At 34.0% G+C, this 17,155-nt stretch overlaps 2 protein-coding genes across 2 annotated transcripts in view; one reads left to right on the top strand and one right to left on the bottom strand.

Moving 5' to 3' along the window:
- Positions 1–2,391: 2,391 nt before the first annotated feature.
- LOC112017375 (uncharacterized) overlaps positions 2,392–17,155 on the bottom strand; it is a 20,200-nt gene continuing 5,436 nt past the window's right edge. The window contains exons 7-17 of the mRNA XM_065767834.1: positions 16,640–16,738; positions 16,456–16,533; positions 13,466–13,550; positions 13,323–13,381; positions 13,134–13,203; positions 12,929–13,020; positions 11,077–11,139; positions 10,884–10,950; positions 8,988–9,260; positions 6,919–7,035; positions 2,392–2,653 (exon numbers count right to left, since the gene is read on the bottom strand). Of these exons, the coding sequence (XP_065623906.1) occupies positions 2,528–2,653; positions 6,919–7,035; positions 8,988–9,260; positions 10,884–10,950; positions 11,077–11,139; positions 12,929–13,020; positions 13,134–13,203; positions 13,323–13,381; positions 13,466–13,550; positions 16,456–16,533; positions 16,640–16,738 (1,129 nt within the window). The 3' untranslated portion in view covers positions 2,392–2,527. The remainder of the gene's footprint in view (positions 2,654–6,918; positions 7,036–8,987; positions 9,261–10,883; positions 10,951–11,076; positions 11,140–12,928; positions 13,021–13,133; positions 13,204–13,322; positions 13,382–13,465; positions 13,551–16,455; positions 16,534–16,639; positions 16,739–17,155) is intronic.
- On the top strand, positions 2,994–4,058 carry LOC112033095 (sister chromatid cohesion protein PDS5 homolog D). The gene is given in 1 exon segment (XM_024065879.2): positions 2,994–4,058. A coding segment is annotated over 1 exon segment (1,065 nt).

Raw genomic sequence — 17,155 nt, 5'->3', positions numbered from 1 at the left:
ATCGTTTTGTTTACAACCTTTTTCAATATGATTCTTTTGCAATCAAGATATTTCTTACCTTAATTGTACAAAGCTTATATTTAAATTTTGACTGTACTCCTCTCTCTCTCAGTACTGCAGTTTATCAATTAGAACTTTCATACAACCTAAACCTGTTACTTGATTTTCTAATGCTTCTAATCTACTTTCTTGTCTTGTATCTGGTCTTTTCGGATCGACAGAAACTGCTCAGAGTCAAGTCTCTATTGGAATGGGATTGCTAGCTGGGTCAACTGTCATGCTTCTTACAATGATATGGGGATCGTGTGTTATTGTTGGGAAGTGCGACCTTGTTGGTTCAGTTGCACAAGATGCACAGGATACAAAAGTGTTCAATTTAACTGGTTAGTACTTGGGAATTTTTTTTCTTCATTAGAAATCTCTATAACTACTTAACAATATCTGTACACACACACCGTGTGTATGTTTGTGTATAAAGTTCAAAGAGTTGGCTTTGTGAGCCCTCTTTCAGTCTTTTGGGTACTTAAAGCATTAAAAAATGCGTTTCTTTTTATTCTGTGTGGGGTGGGAATGGGAATCCCAGGCCTATGTCTATGGTGGCTTTTTCATTAATACAGTACTATGGGATACAAAATATTATTAGGGGATAGCAATGGTTGATAAACAATCCACGGCATTAGGAGTGTCTCTCTCAAAACATGAAAAGGGTGGATAATCATATGTTATAATCCTAATGTCCCACATGGATTAAGTATAATCTTAACCATGTGTTTACTGTTTATAAGATGGAGGTAACAATAGAAAATTGTCAAGATATTACAATCTGTAAGGAAATGCTTGGGTTAAAATTAAAAATTTGTTTAAAATGAAGTGTGAAATAAGTAATATAACATTGTTTAATATGAGGCGTATAATCTATAATTTTAGATTGACATTATTACACTACACCATCCATCCAAGAGAGAAAGAACTAAACAATATTTTTAAAGCCCGATGACAAGAATCCCAATCAATGGTTTTGCCTCTTGTGAGCATTCAAAAGTTTGTTTATTCTAGCTTGTTTGCCTCCATTTCATCTGTGAAGATTCACACTTGTTTTGGATTTTTTTATCGTTCTTCAAAATGAAGGCAGAGGGGTTTTATTTTTTGTTTTTAGATAATGTAGGGTAACAATGTCATTTCCATATTATTGATGATGTGACAAAAAAATGGGTATGTTATATGATCAAATCATTTAGGATGTAATGAAAAGTTTTAAAAGAAGGGTTAAATTATCACAAATCTAATGTTTGTTCAAATTTAAAGTCTAAAAAATCAATTGACACTTAAATCAATGTCTGAAGGAAACATTTGTAAAAATCCCTTAATGTTATCTTATGACCTGTATGTTGGGGAATTCTTGTGTGTTTGTCTGTGTTAGACTAGACTTATAGAAAAATTTCCTTGCTTTAGGAAACAATATAAAAAACGACATGTGGCTAATTTGGAAAACATGAAACTCCTTGAAGTAGTGTTGGTATAAGTGTACTTTTGTCCCAAAACCCATAGCCTCCTTCCTCTTTTATTTTATTTTATTTTTATTCTTTCCCAAACTCATACCAACTTTTTTAACCCAATCTATATCTATATCTATATATTACTAAAAGCTGAAGCGTAGCGTATAATGCTGCTGCTCTCACGTTGCGCCATATCAGCTGCCACGTCATTTTTTATTATTTTATAATATAATTTATCTTACAATTTTAAAATGGATTTTACAATTTTCAGTCTTATAAATGTAGCCCACTACTTGTTTATTTACTTCTACTATCACTCTATAATAAATCTTCCACTATCACCCTATAATAAATCCAGCCCACTACTTACTTATTTGCTTCCACTATCAGCCTATAATAAATCTGTATAATTAATTCAACCCACCTTTTATTTATTTAGTTCCACTATTAAACCCAACCCAAAGTCTTTTCAGTTCAGTTTTAAAGTTTTGTGTAAGCCTTTTTAGCCTAAAAAAAAAAAAAAAACGTTGAAGCTTTTCAAGCTTTAGGATTTTTTTTTTCCAATTTTTTTTTAATTGTTTTTAACATTTATTTTTTTAATACTACACTTCTCCAACCTTTCTCTCTCCCTTACCATTTCATCTCTCCACTACTTCTTCAATCTTTCTCCCTCTCTTACCTTTTCATCTCCCCACTACCCTTTACATTAATATCATTATTCCTCTTTCCCTTCATCTTCCTTTATTTTTGTCTCTTCTTATTCACACCCTCTTACTATAAATTTGTCACTATCTCTTCTATTCTATGCATAGTTTTTCCTCACCAAAAAAAAAAAAAAAAAATTTGTGTTTCCCATTAAAAAAAAAAAAAAAACCCAGATTTTGAAGCCAACCAGAAACCTTAATTCCAAAGCCCACAATCAAGTCGCCAACTCCCTTGCAACCACAAAGAGAGAAGAGAGAAGAGAGATATGAGCCCATCGCTGCCGTCGCACCACACCACCACCAACAAACGCCCACAGTCAGATCTGGTCAGATTCTTTCATGAAGTTTGCTTAGCACACCACCACCATCACCTCTGTTCTGTGCTGCCGCAAGCCCACCAGCCGTGGACAAGACTTCGCTGAACCCAACTGCGACACCAAGCTCCACCTGATCCTGTCAGGTAACTCGTAAATAGCTTGTGTTAAAATCCTAAAATCCCAGCACACTTCTCTTCACAATACCCACTCCATATGACCTCACGTGATACATAACTTGTGACTGACCAATTCACCCCAGCACAAAACCATTAAAAAAAAAAAAATTCTTTACTTGGCCCAATTTTCCCTTTAAAAGTCCACCCATCAGCCCCATTTCCTAACAAACGCAAGCCTGAGCCTATTGTTTGACAACCCAGTACTATACTGAACCATAAAACCTTGCCTGACCAAAAATAAAAAGGCAGAAAATTAAGTTTTAGTCTTTGTGTATTGTGCCTCTAAGTTGGAGCTGGAAAATGATTTCCTTTAATAGAAAGCTTGAGAAGCAGCTTAAAGATAGAGAATTTGAGAAGCAAATTACGGAGGCTGGGAATAGACTCCTTAACCCTCCTTCCTCCATTGATGATCTTCTCACTCTTCTTGATAAAGTTGAAAATTTGTTAGCATATGTGGAGCAAGAATCATCCAAATCAATGCGAGATGCACTATTTTCCTCCGTAAAGGCTCTGATCAATAATAAACTTTTGAGACATACTGATATGGATGTGAAGGTTTCAGTTGTATCTTGCATTATTGAGATTACAAGAATAACAGAACCAGATGCCCCATATAAGGATGAGCAAATGAAAGAAATATTTCAGTTGATTGTGGCAGCATTTGAAAATATGCCTCATGTGTCTACTCACTCTTATAAGAAGGTGGTTTCAATTCTTGATACCATTGCAAAGGTCTAGTTATGCTTGGTGATGCTGGATCTTGAGTGTGATGCATTAGTTGTTGAGATGTTTCAAAGTTTCTTAAAGATAATTAGGTCCAACTATCCACCTACTGTACTTTCAGCCATGGAAACAATTATGAATCTGGTCATAGATGAAAGTGAAGACATTTCCTTGGATCTTCTTAGTTCACTTTTTGTTAGTGTAAGAAAGGAAAATCAGAATGTTTCACCTATGTCGTGGAAGTTGGGGGAGCAAATCATCACTAGGATTAATGCCCAGCTAGAAAAGATAATGGTACCCACTCAAAAACTACCCAGCAAGCTTGAGGGTGCACATGATGTGAAAGTTGAAGTTGTTGAACAAGCTTTTGATCAACCCTCCATAGTCCTTGAAGATCTACATCTTGGTGAAGTCGAAGAGGTTAAAACCACAGTGCTTCCTATGGTTCATAAGGTTCAAGATGAGATTATGCTAATTTCACACATTGATTTTGTAATTCTAAATGAGTCTAATGCGGTGGAATTCAAGGTTTTTCTTTTCTTTATGCTCCCTAAGGTGATTTCAGACTTGAAGCAAGTGTTATTTGTCAACATTCTAATCCTTCAATGCTTTAAAACTCGAGGTCGAGTTTTCTCCAACTAGAGGAGAATGATGCGGGCGATGCAAAAAAATTATTATTTAATATTATTTATGTTTGCAAGTCAATTATATTTTGATGTTTTAAGTCCTAGTAGTTTATTGGGCTTTTAGTATTTTAATTTAGAAGTAAGGTTATTTTTGTAATAAGGCAATTAGGGTTTCCTATCCAATTAGAACTAGGGTTTAGTATTCCTTTATAAGCAATCTATTGTACTCCTTGAGGAGATAGTTGATATTTTGATGAATGAAAAAATGGCCGTTTGGTCTGGCTAGGTGTTGACTCCTAGTGGTTTCCCCGCTTGGTGCTGACTCCAAGCAAGGCCTAAGTACTGACTCCTAGGTCATATCTCTTTATTTTTCTCGTTGTTTCAGTTTTGTTCTGGTTGTCCTACGTCAACTCCATTGACTAGTAAACTAAAAATCTGATAAAAGACTAACTTGGAATTAAAAATAAAAAAATAAAAAAACATAAAACCTAAGAAATTCTACATTCAAATAAACCATCAAAATACCCTTAATCCCCAAAGATATTAGAAATTATAAATTTGCATTTGAATACAAAATTGATTGTAACTTATTATATAAAAAGCCAAATTAAGACTATTTTAACCCTAGAACACATAAAACAAGAACTTTAAAATGTCATGACTTTTACTTCAATTGGACTTCACGTGTGGGTCCCATAACATAAATCTTGAATATTTGTTAGCATTCTCCCCCAGCTAGGAAAAACTCAGCTTAGAGTTTTAGTGTTGAAGTATAACAACCTTTGAACTTGAAACTTGCACCAAATCTTCAATCACCTTCGAAAGCATTAAGAATAATGATTTGTTTTGCCCACTATCACACTAAATTCATTTGGAATGATAAAATCAATGACTAGAGGACTTCTCAACTTACAGTCCTAGAATTGACATATAGCAATAATATCAATATCTTCCTCGGTCTTGACTTTACCATGATCAGCCTTATGCTCAACTTGTTCCGTTGCGGTCTCCATTATCCTTGTAAGCTATTCCTTTGGTTGTTCTTGGAATTGGAAATGTGAATTGAAAGGCTGGATTTTGCTCTTCAATATAACATATTGATGCATTGAGCCAACAATTGGTTGATGTTTCTGTGATAGCAAATTGGTAAAGCCATATCCATCAATTTTCAAGGGGATGACGGGAAAAATGTTTGCAGACAAGGTGGGGACAAACATGGGTTAACTTAGAATATCTAAGTTCTTAATCAACTACTGTTCTAGCAAGTTATTTTGTCAAATAGCAACTGTCAGATTACTCAGTTTCTTGCATGGAACACTCCCTTTCACAGAACTGGTTTAAATCCTTCTTTGTTTAGTAATAGTATTGAGGAGTCCTAAACTTGGACTCTAATTCTGCATTAGTCAGCATTATCTTGGATGAGAAGATTTGTCAAGTGGTTGGGGAGGAAAATTACAGCAAAGAACTTGTGGTAGGAACCTGGCTTTGGTATCTTTGATATCAAATTGCCATAGGGCAAATTGGGGATTTGTCTGCATGTACTTGTGGCAGGTTTAGTGCTAGGAGAATTTTATTAATCTAGAGTTTAGAATTGTTTAAAAAAGGATTATATGATTATGGTATGATATGATTAGACTTTTTCTTACATCTATTTCAGAGAAGTATGTAGGGTTTTAAGGTTTTGATCGTTAAAGAAACGGCTTAAACAATACCACAAGAAAGAGAAGAGAGTGGGAGAACATACGAAGGTCAACATCACTAAATGCTCAAAACACCCGATATTTTTATAAATCAACTCCATCCATTTTCAAGTACATTGAGCACAAATAAATATACTGATTATTTCTTGGACTAGAGTAGCATTAAGACTCCTAGTTTGACTTAGTAAACTGAAAATCAGATAAAAGACTAAATTGGACTCTAAAAACATAAAACCTTTAATACTTAGGACATCCTAGAAAATTCTAGACTCAACTAAACTACCAAATGCCCTTATTTCATAGGGATTGCCAAAATTACAATTTTGCACTTGAATCCAAATGTTTTTTAAGGTGGCTGGGACAATTAAAAAATATTTTAACCTAAGACACAGATAACTTGACCTTTAAAATCATGACTTTTATTTCAATTGGACTTCACAAGTGCGTTCCATAAACAAATCTCAAAAAAGGTGAATTTCAGAAGTCTTCCATGGATGCATCAGTCTCCTCTATACTTAACATATAGAAGGCAAGAAAGAAAAGCTCTATGGGATCGTAGTCTGGTTCACTGTAACCAAAGATCCAAGCCAAAACCCTATTTGATGCACAATTAACAAACTCCCACAGAATCATACCACAAATCTTCCCCCCACAGGATGATTCTAGTTTGCCACAGGTGGTATGATGACAATATTTTAGGGGTCATTAATCTGAGTTTGACATGAGCATTATGAATTTAAGTTTGGCACAATAGAAACAATGGTCGGAGCATGACACATAACTGACATAAGACTGGCAATGTTTTAATAAAAACCTATCTAGTACATCAAAAAAAATAAATAAATAAAGAAATATCAAATATATTAACCAAAACAATTTAAGACTTCATAATTCAAAATTATATAATTAAAAGAAGTACATGATATAGGCGCCTGTGGTGCTCCTTTCTCATAACTCTATAAATCTAGGAAATGTCCTTCACAAATTATTTGATAAGACTAAATAGATAATCTGTTCATTTATTCCTCTTTAAATGTATAGCATACTAAGAACAGTTTTCAGAAAGGGCACACTAACTGAAAGGGGGAAAAACAGTGAATTGCACTAAAATTAATCAAAAAAAGCTTCTTCTTTTTTCCATCAGAAAAAGGATGTACTAGTCATTGCCAGTGATACCTGATATGATCTAACTTGCTTTAAGAGGGCTTCAGAGCACATTGTCAAATCTCCTTTGATTTTGTGCCACCTTGCATATAAGCCCCAGATATCTGCTCTACCGTCATTTCGAACCATCTATATCAGAAAGAGAAATACTCAATTAAAAATATATAATGAGAAGCCGTGCTGATCCTAGTTACAAGAACCACAAGAATGAAACCAATGGATCACCACAAGAAAAAAACCAAAGTTTTTTTTATTAAAATCCCAAAACATATAGAATCAGTTATTGAACAAGGTTTTTTTTTTTTTTTAAGGTAATAAACTTTAATTGAATAAAATGAATATCGTGTTCATGATGATGAACACTCTAAACATGAAAAAATACAAAAAGCTCAAGAGCTAAAGCTAACATATTGTAGGAAAGCAGAAATTGAAATACATTGTGTAAAACCCCAAATATGAGCTTAATTAGTTATTGAACAAGTAACACTCCATTTGTTTTTATGGAAAGAATACAATTTCTACAAAAATTAATTGGTTTCCTAAGTTTGGTCAAAACCTAGGAAATGATCTGAAAAACAATGTGTTGTTTGGGTCACACAAAAATCATTAATATTTTAGTTCCCAAGGGAGCACTACAAGAACAAAACCAAATATTTTTTTTTCAAAAAAAAATCCCAAAAATTATAAAATAAGTTATTGAACAAGTTATGCTCCATTTGTTTTGATAAATAGAAATACAATTTCTAGAAAAATTACTTGGTTTCCAGTGTTTGGTCACAACCCTGTAAATGATCCAAAAACATTTTGCAATGCTTGGCTTGTACAGAAAATTGTTAATATTTCAGTTTCCATATAATTATAGAAACAAACACTTTCATTCACAACATGAATATTGTTTAGAGCAACTAGAAAATCAACCTTTTATCATGTACACATTTACTAGTTCACAAACATAAAAGTCATAACAACAAATAAAGCTAATAATAATTATTCTCTACATATTTACAACTTTCTTATGGAAATCATTTTAAAAACAAATAAATTTCCCAAACCCATTTTTATTTCTCTTTTTCCCCCCTTACCCACCTATTATTATCCTTTTCCGCCCATTCATCCCTCCTTATCTTCTCTCTTTTCCTTTCTAGTCTCTCTTTCTTTAAAATCACATGTTCACCCCATCATATCTTCTCTCTTTTCTATTTCTTTCTCCTCCTTTTTTTATTTTTCTCTAACCTTTTTCTCTTTCACTACCTACTGTACATCCTTATCTTTCTCTTTTTTTCTTTCTTCTTTTTCTTTTCTTTTCTTTTTTTTTTCCCTTCTCTCTCTCGTTCACCTCTCACCAATTACATCTCTCTCTCTCTCTCTCTTTTTTTTTTTGACCTCCTTTCCTAGGGAGCATCATCATAGGATGACAGTGATGTGAAGGAATGAGTGATGGGTGCCATGGTTTTAGCCAGTGAATGTAACAGGGTGGGTGTAGAGAGGAGATGTGGCACTTGCAGACAGGCAGCTGTGGGTTAGGATTTGGGGTCGTGTGGGGTGGGTGTATGGTGGTTACAGGGATGAGAGAGAGAGAGAGAGAGAGAAGAGATTGTTACTATTGGTGTGAGGTGTGTCTAAGTTTCCACAACTCAAGTTAGCCCAAAAAAATGTTTTCCACCTTCGAAAAGAGGAAACATTTACCACCCTAAACAGCTCATTTTCTGTTGACCACGGAAAATAATTTCCAATGACTTTCATAGTGCGCCATATCAACACCAGAAAATAAAGAAATTTCCACCAAAACAAATGGAATGTTAGATTACAAATAGAATAGCCACAGCACAAATAAGCATAGATCAATAGCTATATGCACTAATATGCGTTCATTTTAGCATGGGAATGATCAATTGGTGCACTGACTTGATTCAAGAATGGCCACATGTGCATCATGTGACTATACATTTAGAAGAAAAACAAAACAAAAACTCCAAAATACATGACAGTAAACACAAATGCAAGTAGGCAGAGAGAGGACTACACAATTGGTACTGAAGAAAAAGCAAGACCAGATGATAATCATGAAAGTATTTGAATACCCGCTGTAGAACTTTCCCAAGAATCTCCAAATGCTCAGTTTCCCTTGACCTTCTCTCCACTGACTCTGCATTTGTTGACTCATTAAGAATGTCTATTTGAGAATCAACCGGACATTCTTGATCAGTAAAATTATCGTCATTGGTCATCACAGAAGATCCAGAATGATCAGTTGAAGCCCTTCTTTCCACCACTATCATAATCCTCTTTAATAATTCAATGTCAATTCTTTTATTACTAGTCATGTCCGAAACCTTCTGTATAGCTTCCAGAGCCTAAAAGAGCCAATATATAAATGAAAAACAAGGACATATAGACAATTAGAATGATGCCACCATAAAAAATAAAAAATAAAAATAATCTATATCGACTTCATGGCCTAAACAAGCATTTTCACATGTAACAACTATGCAAAGGACGGTTAAATATGAAAAAAGGCCCAACAATTGAAAGGCCTAAGCTAGTCCATCTGATAGAAAGTGAGAAAATTGTATTGAAGATGAAGCCTTTAATTATTGGTTTTCCATCAAACCACATTCCAACATCATAGAATTTTATATCTTTTTAAAGAATAGTTAAATCCTTTTTTCCCAAAGTCAAGCAGACTTGTAACTATGCCCAATCATGTTATTTTAATATAACAACCAAGCCTTATTCCCAAAATATTTTGACTAGTGATCTTCAACAAACTAGGAAAGGTCAGCCACATGAATTCTTTTCTGTCACTTGATTCTATCCAAAGTCATACTCTCTATTACCTCTTTAATTGATGTCATTTTGTACTACTACTAATGTTATTTTAGGTTTTCCTCTACCTATTTTTTTTTCGTTCCCACAACTTGAATCAACTCAATCTTTCTCACTGGTACATTAATCGTTCTTCTTTATATATGACTAAACCATCTCACGCAACTCTTCCTCATCTTCTCATCACTAAGGGTCACCCCTATCTCTCAGTTAATTTCCTCATATCAAATCCTAATTATAATATTATCATTTCAGCTATAAACATGTTACTTTTTAATATTCCAACATTCAATACTATAGAGTACAAATGGTCGTATAACAGTCTACTCCCGATATGTTTCTCCACTTCATCCACCTTGCACTCATATGATTCACATCCTCTTCAATCGCTTCATTCATTCATCTTTGTTTCTTCTTTTACTAAATTTATATTATACGTACTCTATTTTAGTCCTACTTAGCCAAAAGGCTTTAGAGTGCAAACCATCTCTTCAAATTTCTAACTTAACATTAACTTCACATACAGTTTCATTTACTAAAACTATATCATGTGCAAAAAGCATACACCAATGAACTTCATCTTGAATCAATTTAGTGAGCTCATCCATCAATTTACTCCATATCTCTAGCATCCATGAACTCTTCAAAACCCCCTACTATCTTTTCCAAAAAGACCATTTAGGTGGTCTCCCATTGAAAATCTTTCTTCATTTGGTAACCCTTAAATCAATTCATTCATGTCCTCCCAAATTCTTTGCTTGATGGAGTTATTTCTATTACTTATCAGAGGGAGATAGCTTCCGGGTAAGCAATATTAACTGCCACCGAACTAACAACATCAGGTTGAACATATAAATTCGGATAAACATAATTCGCAAACCTAGCATAATTGTTTAAAAGGGTCATCTCAAGCAGAGAGGGTGGTTGTAGTTTAAGGATGTAGACCATTCAAAAAAAGAGCTTGAGCTAAGCTGCAAGAATGAAACATAGGTCAGGTTTGTATACTTAACTAGCACAATGTTTCAGTGTGCCAACTAGAATCCTTCATATTATGGCCTGACAAAGTACCCCCTTGTTAAGGGCTGTATCACATGAAGCCTCCAAAGGAAGACTTAGAAGAATGCACTACTTTGCTAAAAGAAAGCACTTACCTGATCAATATTGCCCACATCCAAAGCAACATGACAGTAATTCTCCCACAACTGCCAGCTATCTCGCCTGTCACCAAGTCACGTTTGGTCACCACATATTCACATGTTTGCAAATCCAAAAATTAGAAATGTGCGTCTGCGCGCATGAGTGTGTGCAGAAACATCATTATAATAAAGGGAAGAAAGACGAAACTTGAACTTAAGAGCTTCTTTAAATGCAATGAAAGACTCTTTGCTCCTCTTGTTGATCATATGCCTGCATAATTGGTAAGTTGCAAAAATTTATCCTCTAAAAAAAATATAAAGGCATGCATATAATTTATTAAAGCCAGTTAGAGGAATTAAACAACAAACGAGTATTCACAATATTAATTCTTGAATCACAACTAATCACAAATGACTTTCAGTTATGAAAAAATATAAAATGACTAAAATTAGTCTTCATTCAAAACATAACCTTTAGTATTTCATGTTGTTAAGAGGAAGTGAGGGACACAAATTAACGTGTAATGCAAAGCACATATAAAATGACTTGCCAGTATCTCAAGGTAAAACAATTGCATATAATAATTTGCCACAAAGGAGACTGTGTTTCAACAAAAACAAATAATCAGCTTATTTTCTATAAATGAACGGAAACAACCCTCATTTCCTTGCTTCCACCATCTGAAAGCCTTGAAACAAAACCTTTGTTCCTGATACCTATGGTATTCTTGTTTCCATCACATCTCTAAAAATCCTAATGAAGCCCCTACAGAATTGACTCAACTTATGGCTTAAACACATAGTTCAAACTAAATTTATTATTTTTTGATAAGTAACTGAATTCATTATTGCACTGGTAAAATGTTCAACCGTGAAAAAAAAAAATAAGACAATTACTTTATCAAGAAAGTAATGAAATAAAAGACAACCAAGCCAAAATGAGATTTTAGAGCAGGATATTTATATTATCCACCCCACAGTGTCTTAAATCCTAACCTCCAAATGCTAGATTCCAATCTAAGAGCAGACACTGAACCAACTAATCTGGAAAGAAAGGTTTGGTGTCAGGATTTTAGAGGCTATACGGTGGATAAAACTAAGAATCCAGCTCTTAGCAATTTCAGCAATTTAGATTTTATATACAATTTAAAAATATTTGTTGAAAACTATATGCATTTAATAAATCTCTTGAAACAAAGACAAAAATAAGATCAATAATTAGGAGGAAGCCCCCATGAAAAAAATAAAAGGTAAGTTGCCTCGATCTCTCGTAAGGTTTTTTGATGTTACAATAACCCCCCTTCCTGTTTTATAAGCTAGACTATGCACTAGCAAGTATACTATCCTTTTGAGTAAAAGAAGGCAAAAAAATAGTACTGTTTCATCTTTAGATAATAAAAATACTGTTATTGACACCATTGACCCTTTTGTTGTGACAGCAAAGGCCATTGTAATATTCCAAACAAGGAGGAAGTCCATTATAATACAGTTTTTTGATTACTATTAAAAGTTTTTTTTTTTTGCTTTCTGACTGAAGTAGGAAATTTTATGTAAAAGTTCATGTAGGTACTCGGTGTGCTCATTAGCGACCACCAAGCCCCACACCGCAAGGATTTGTCCATTTTGGGGAGCCAAGCCCTCATGGTTTTGTTACGAAGGGGTGGGATTGTCCCACATCGCCTAAGTAACCCTCCCACTCAAGGTTTATAAGTGCTTGGCACGACCAAGAGTGTACCACTACAGCACGACCAAGAGTGTACCACTACAACACGTGTGGTGTAGTGGTACACTCTTGGTCATGCCAAGTACTTATAAACCTTGAGTGGGAGGGTTACTTAGGCGATGTGGGACAATCCCACCCCTTCGTAACAAAACCGTGAGGGCTTGGCTCCCCAAAGCGGACAAATCCTTGCGGTGTGGGGCTTGGTGGTCACTAATGAGCACACCGAGTACCTACAGTTCAATAAAAGATATTAGCACTGTATTGAGATGAGAAAACTAAAGGCAGTATATTTCAGGATGGAAATAATGCAAGATGACTCATAGCAAAGGGTGCATACAAACAAGCAATATTGTTCCAAGCCTCCCCGTTATCAGGATCAAGTTGAACAGCACGAGTAAATCCATCCAGAGCCTTCTGAACATCTCTAGCCTGTAACAATTATTCAGCAAATGATTCAAAAATTTCTGATAAATTGAAGAATTCAATGCAAGGAAAAATCCCTTAAATAGGGAATTTAACACAATGCAGATCACATAAGTCACCTTCAAAGCAGCAGCCCCAAGGGCAAACCAACCATCTGGATACAAAGAATTCAAGGCCATCGCAGATTCCCTGAAACATAATAATCACAACAAAATTGTTGTAAAACCAAATCAGCCACTAAGTACACATATTATCATCGGTACTAAATAACAGAAATAATATAGTAGAAGCCACTAGAGGAAAATTACCAAAGGATTTTAGATGTCTGATAGTCCCCTCTATTGTATGCACTACGAGCAAGGGACCGCTGGCAACCAGACTCGATAATATTAACATAAAGTCCAAATAAAAAGCATACTGATAAAAGGTTGATGGCAAGAAATGGAATCACCTTAGCTCTAGCTGACTTATCATTTGAAACTTCCAGGGCTTTTTGGTAGCAAGCATCATCATTTGTAACATCACCCAATGAACACCTAGGAATCATTTTTAAGCAAGATATATTTTGCAAATCAAAAGATAAATTTTAAGCAAGTGAGATAATTTTAATAAATAAAGGTCACAACATGCTATTTCAGTTTTAGCATTATTTGAGTCATGCAAATAGCAACTGCTAAAGAAAATGTTAAGCAACAATAATCAACACCACTATAAGAATAATTTAGACCCCTCTTGATTGAAATAAGTTTTAGAAGTAATTACCAATAAGATTCCAATTCCACCTGTGTTTTCCTATTTATTCTCTCATCACCTAAAATAATGCATTCAGAAAATACCACTCTTAAAGAACTCTGAAGAAGTCTTTTACAGATAAGCTGATATGGATGCAGTGAACAAGAATATATAAAACTGACACAAACAAGAAAGCAAGCTGATGTTTCTATGAATAACCAAGTAATAAGCAAATGGACCAACCTTCTTGATTATGATACACATATTTTAAGAATAAGCCTAACACATTTTTTTTCCTTACAGAATCTCAAATATATGCACTTTCTAAAAATTACATAATGAGATAGGGAAAGCTTTGCTTTTGGGCACTTTCAGACCCAAATAAAAGACAACCCTTGGTAGATAGCCTGCATTTTTTTTACTCATAAATCCCTTAAATACCTTCTTCCTATTGAGTGAAGGGTTTAAATTTTTGATGTTTTTTTTTTTTTTTTTTTGCATCTAACTTATATAAAAACATCTAGAATGTAGATAATCTATAATTATTCAAACCACTCCTTTCAGCCCACCTCTGCCCTAAAAAAAATATATATTGTTATTGCTTATCCAGTAGTTTTTAATGAACGTTTCCAATTTTTCAGGCACATGCTTGCATGTGCATCATATCTAGGGATACAAAAAGATTAGAAAGAGAGAGAGAGATATAGTCAAATTGTAAAACAAATTGATCCAATAATCTAACTGAGACCAAAAAACATCTAAAATGTGGATAATCTATAATTATTCAGACTAACACTCCTTGCAGCCCACCTCCACCCCAAAAAAATAAATATTGTTATCAATTTTTAACAATCGTTTCCAATTTTTATGCACATGCTTGCATGTGCATCATACCTAGGGATACTAAAAGATTAGAAAGAGAGAGAGATACAGTCAAAATGTAAAACAACTTGATCCAATAATCTAACTGAGACCCTTATAAGATATTTAGGGTGAGCTTGGTTCGGCTTTTTGAAACTGGACTTTTGAAAAGTGAGGTTTTCAAAAAGTGCGGTATGAAATTGGGCTTTTTGAAAAAGTTGAGTGTTTGGTAAAAACTGTTAAAAAGTGCTTTTTAAAAAAATTTGAGTGTTTGGCTGGCACTTATAAAAGTGGTGGTTTAAGTGATAAATTACCAAAAAAAGGACAAAATGCGTGTGTGTATATATATATAAAGGAGTTTATTTCATACTCAGTATCAACTTCTTCTTATTATTAATAATAATAATAATAATTACTTCATGTTAATAATAAATGACTCTCTTAATAAAAGATTTTGTAAAAAAGTATTTGGCTTTGGCATTTCTCTTTTCAAAAAGTGTTATGTCCACAACATTTTTACAATAAATTTTCACAATATTGTGAACTGAAATTGCTCAAATATGTTCTATATTTTTAATATATTTATTGGCAGCTTGCCCCACACCCAACCCAACCCATTTCCCTTTTCTTTTTCTTTTCTTTTTTTCCTTCCGTTTTTCCTCAGCCACAAGAGCCAACCCTGCACCTTTTGTGACGCCCCAGCTCAAATCAAGAGTAAAGAAAGAAAAAAAGAAAAAAAAAAAAAAAAAAAGGTCAAATATTTTAAGGAGCCACACATGTGACCCCACCTACCCCACTCCTAGAGTAAAGAAAGAAAAAAAGAAAAAAAAAAAAAAAAAAAGGTCAAATATTTTAAGGAGCCACACATGTGACCCCACCTACCCCACTCCCCTCAACCACACAGCTCACAAGAATCCTCACTCTCTTGGCCGGCCACTCATTTGCTTCTTTCCTTCTTTTTTTTTTTTTCATTTTCTCTCCATACAACAAACACTCCTCTCTATCACTCTCTCATCTCCTTCCATGGTACCCACTCCATAGCACCACCTCCACCACCATTTTCCGGCAAGGATCACCGGAAAACTCCATAGGAAAAAGGTAAGGCTCACTCATCTCTAAAAGAGTTTATTTCAGATCAGGAAGATTCACCTAAGGTAATTTCTCTTAATTTCACCAAAAATCTTCAATACCTCTCTCTCTCTTTGTAACCCCAAAACCAAATGGGAATTGAAATTAGATGGCTAGGAAACCTTCAAGATGATGCCAACACCACATTAACACTTGTGCAAGTGATTAGCCATCAAGGCTTTTTAGCACTTTGTCTTTTTTGAATTAATTTCATCTGAGACATTCACCAGAAATTATTTGAATAATTTAACTTTAAAAACATGTATATACCATAAATGCAAGAATGAAAGAAGTCAAATAACTGAATACAAGTTTTCATGTTGTAGGCAAAAGTACAACATCACCATATGAAGTTAACAAATACCACGTCCTCTATGATATTAGCAGGCATGTAAATATGATTTGATACAACAAGCTTTGCAAAACAAGCACAATATTATTTAGAAAAGGCCCAACATGTGTCAATATATATAATTAAATAGTCTTCCTTTTTAACATTTTTGTGTCATAAATGTAGTTCATTTCAGTCAAAACAGATCAGAAAGAACTCATCTTTGAGCTTATTAGTTGTCCATTTTAAATCAGGATATATATCAAAAAGAATATTTGCTTCCAAAATAACATGCCAGTGGAAATTTCAAACTTCAATTGCATTAGCTGAGGTAGAAAATTAATTCAACTAAAAGGAGAAAGAAAGGAAAAGACACGTAACTTACATACCATAACCTGGGGTCATTAGGCATTTCAGATAGTCGCTTCTTGATGAGTTCAACAGCTGCTGCTTTCTTCTCCAATAAGCTGATTTACATATTCAGTCTCACATAAGACTCCCAGCAACAAAGTATGAAAAATACACTAATGAAGGAAATTGACTTAGATAAAGGGCTGTCAAGTATGAACATACCGGTAGCAAAATATAAGATTATCCCATAACTCTAAATCCTCAAAAATTTTAACTGCCTCGCCAATTAAATGACAGCGCACTAAAAGTTCACCATATTCCCTAAAATTGATAAGAAAAAAAAATCAAGAGAAGTTAACCGGGCATACAAATCTAGCAAGAAAAGAGCTTTTAGTATGAAATATTACACAGAAGAATAGATCCGCTCAATAGAAAAATGATTTTTTTTTTTTTTTTTTTTGGGGGGGGGGGGGGGGGGGGATCTATTTATTTGCTGCAGGCTTTCATTGTTCATTTTTAGGTTAAAATTCTCTTTTCTTGGATCTCCTCTCTCTATAAGCTTCTTCAATGCTTGATTGATCATTTTTTTAATTAAGGAGGAAAAAAAAAAGTAGACATATTGAATGATGTAGTAAAATATATATATATATATATATAAAAGATACTAATGGGCAAGTGAACTACTAACAATGTCTTCTTCTTTTTTTAATTCTAAAACTCTTATTAACTAGATTTTTT

The sequence above is a fragment of the Quercus suber genome, unplaced genomic scaffold (genome assembly GCF_002906115.3).
Source record: "Quercus suber isolate HL8 unplaced genomic scaffold, Cork oak 2.0 scaffold_853, whole genome shotgun sequence".
In the NCBI taxonomy this organism is placed as follows: Eukaryota; Viridiplantae; Streptophyta; class Magnoliopsida; order Fagales; family Fagaceae; genus Quercus; species Quercus suber.
The sequence above is the reverse complement of the archived record's forward strand: the minus strand, read 5'-3'. Positions and strand labels throughout refer to the sequence as shown.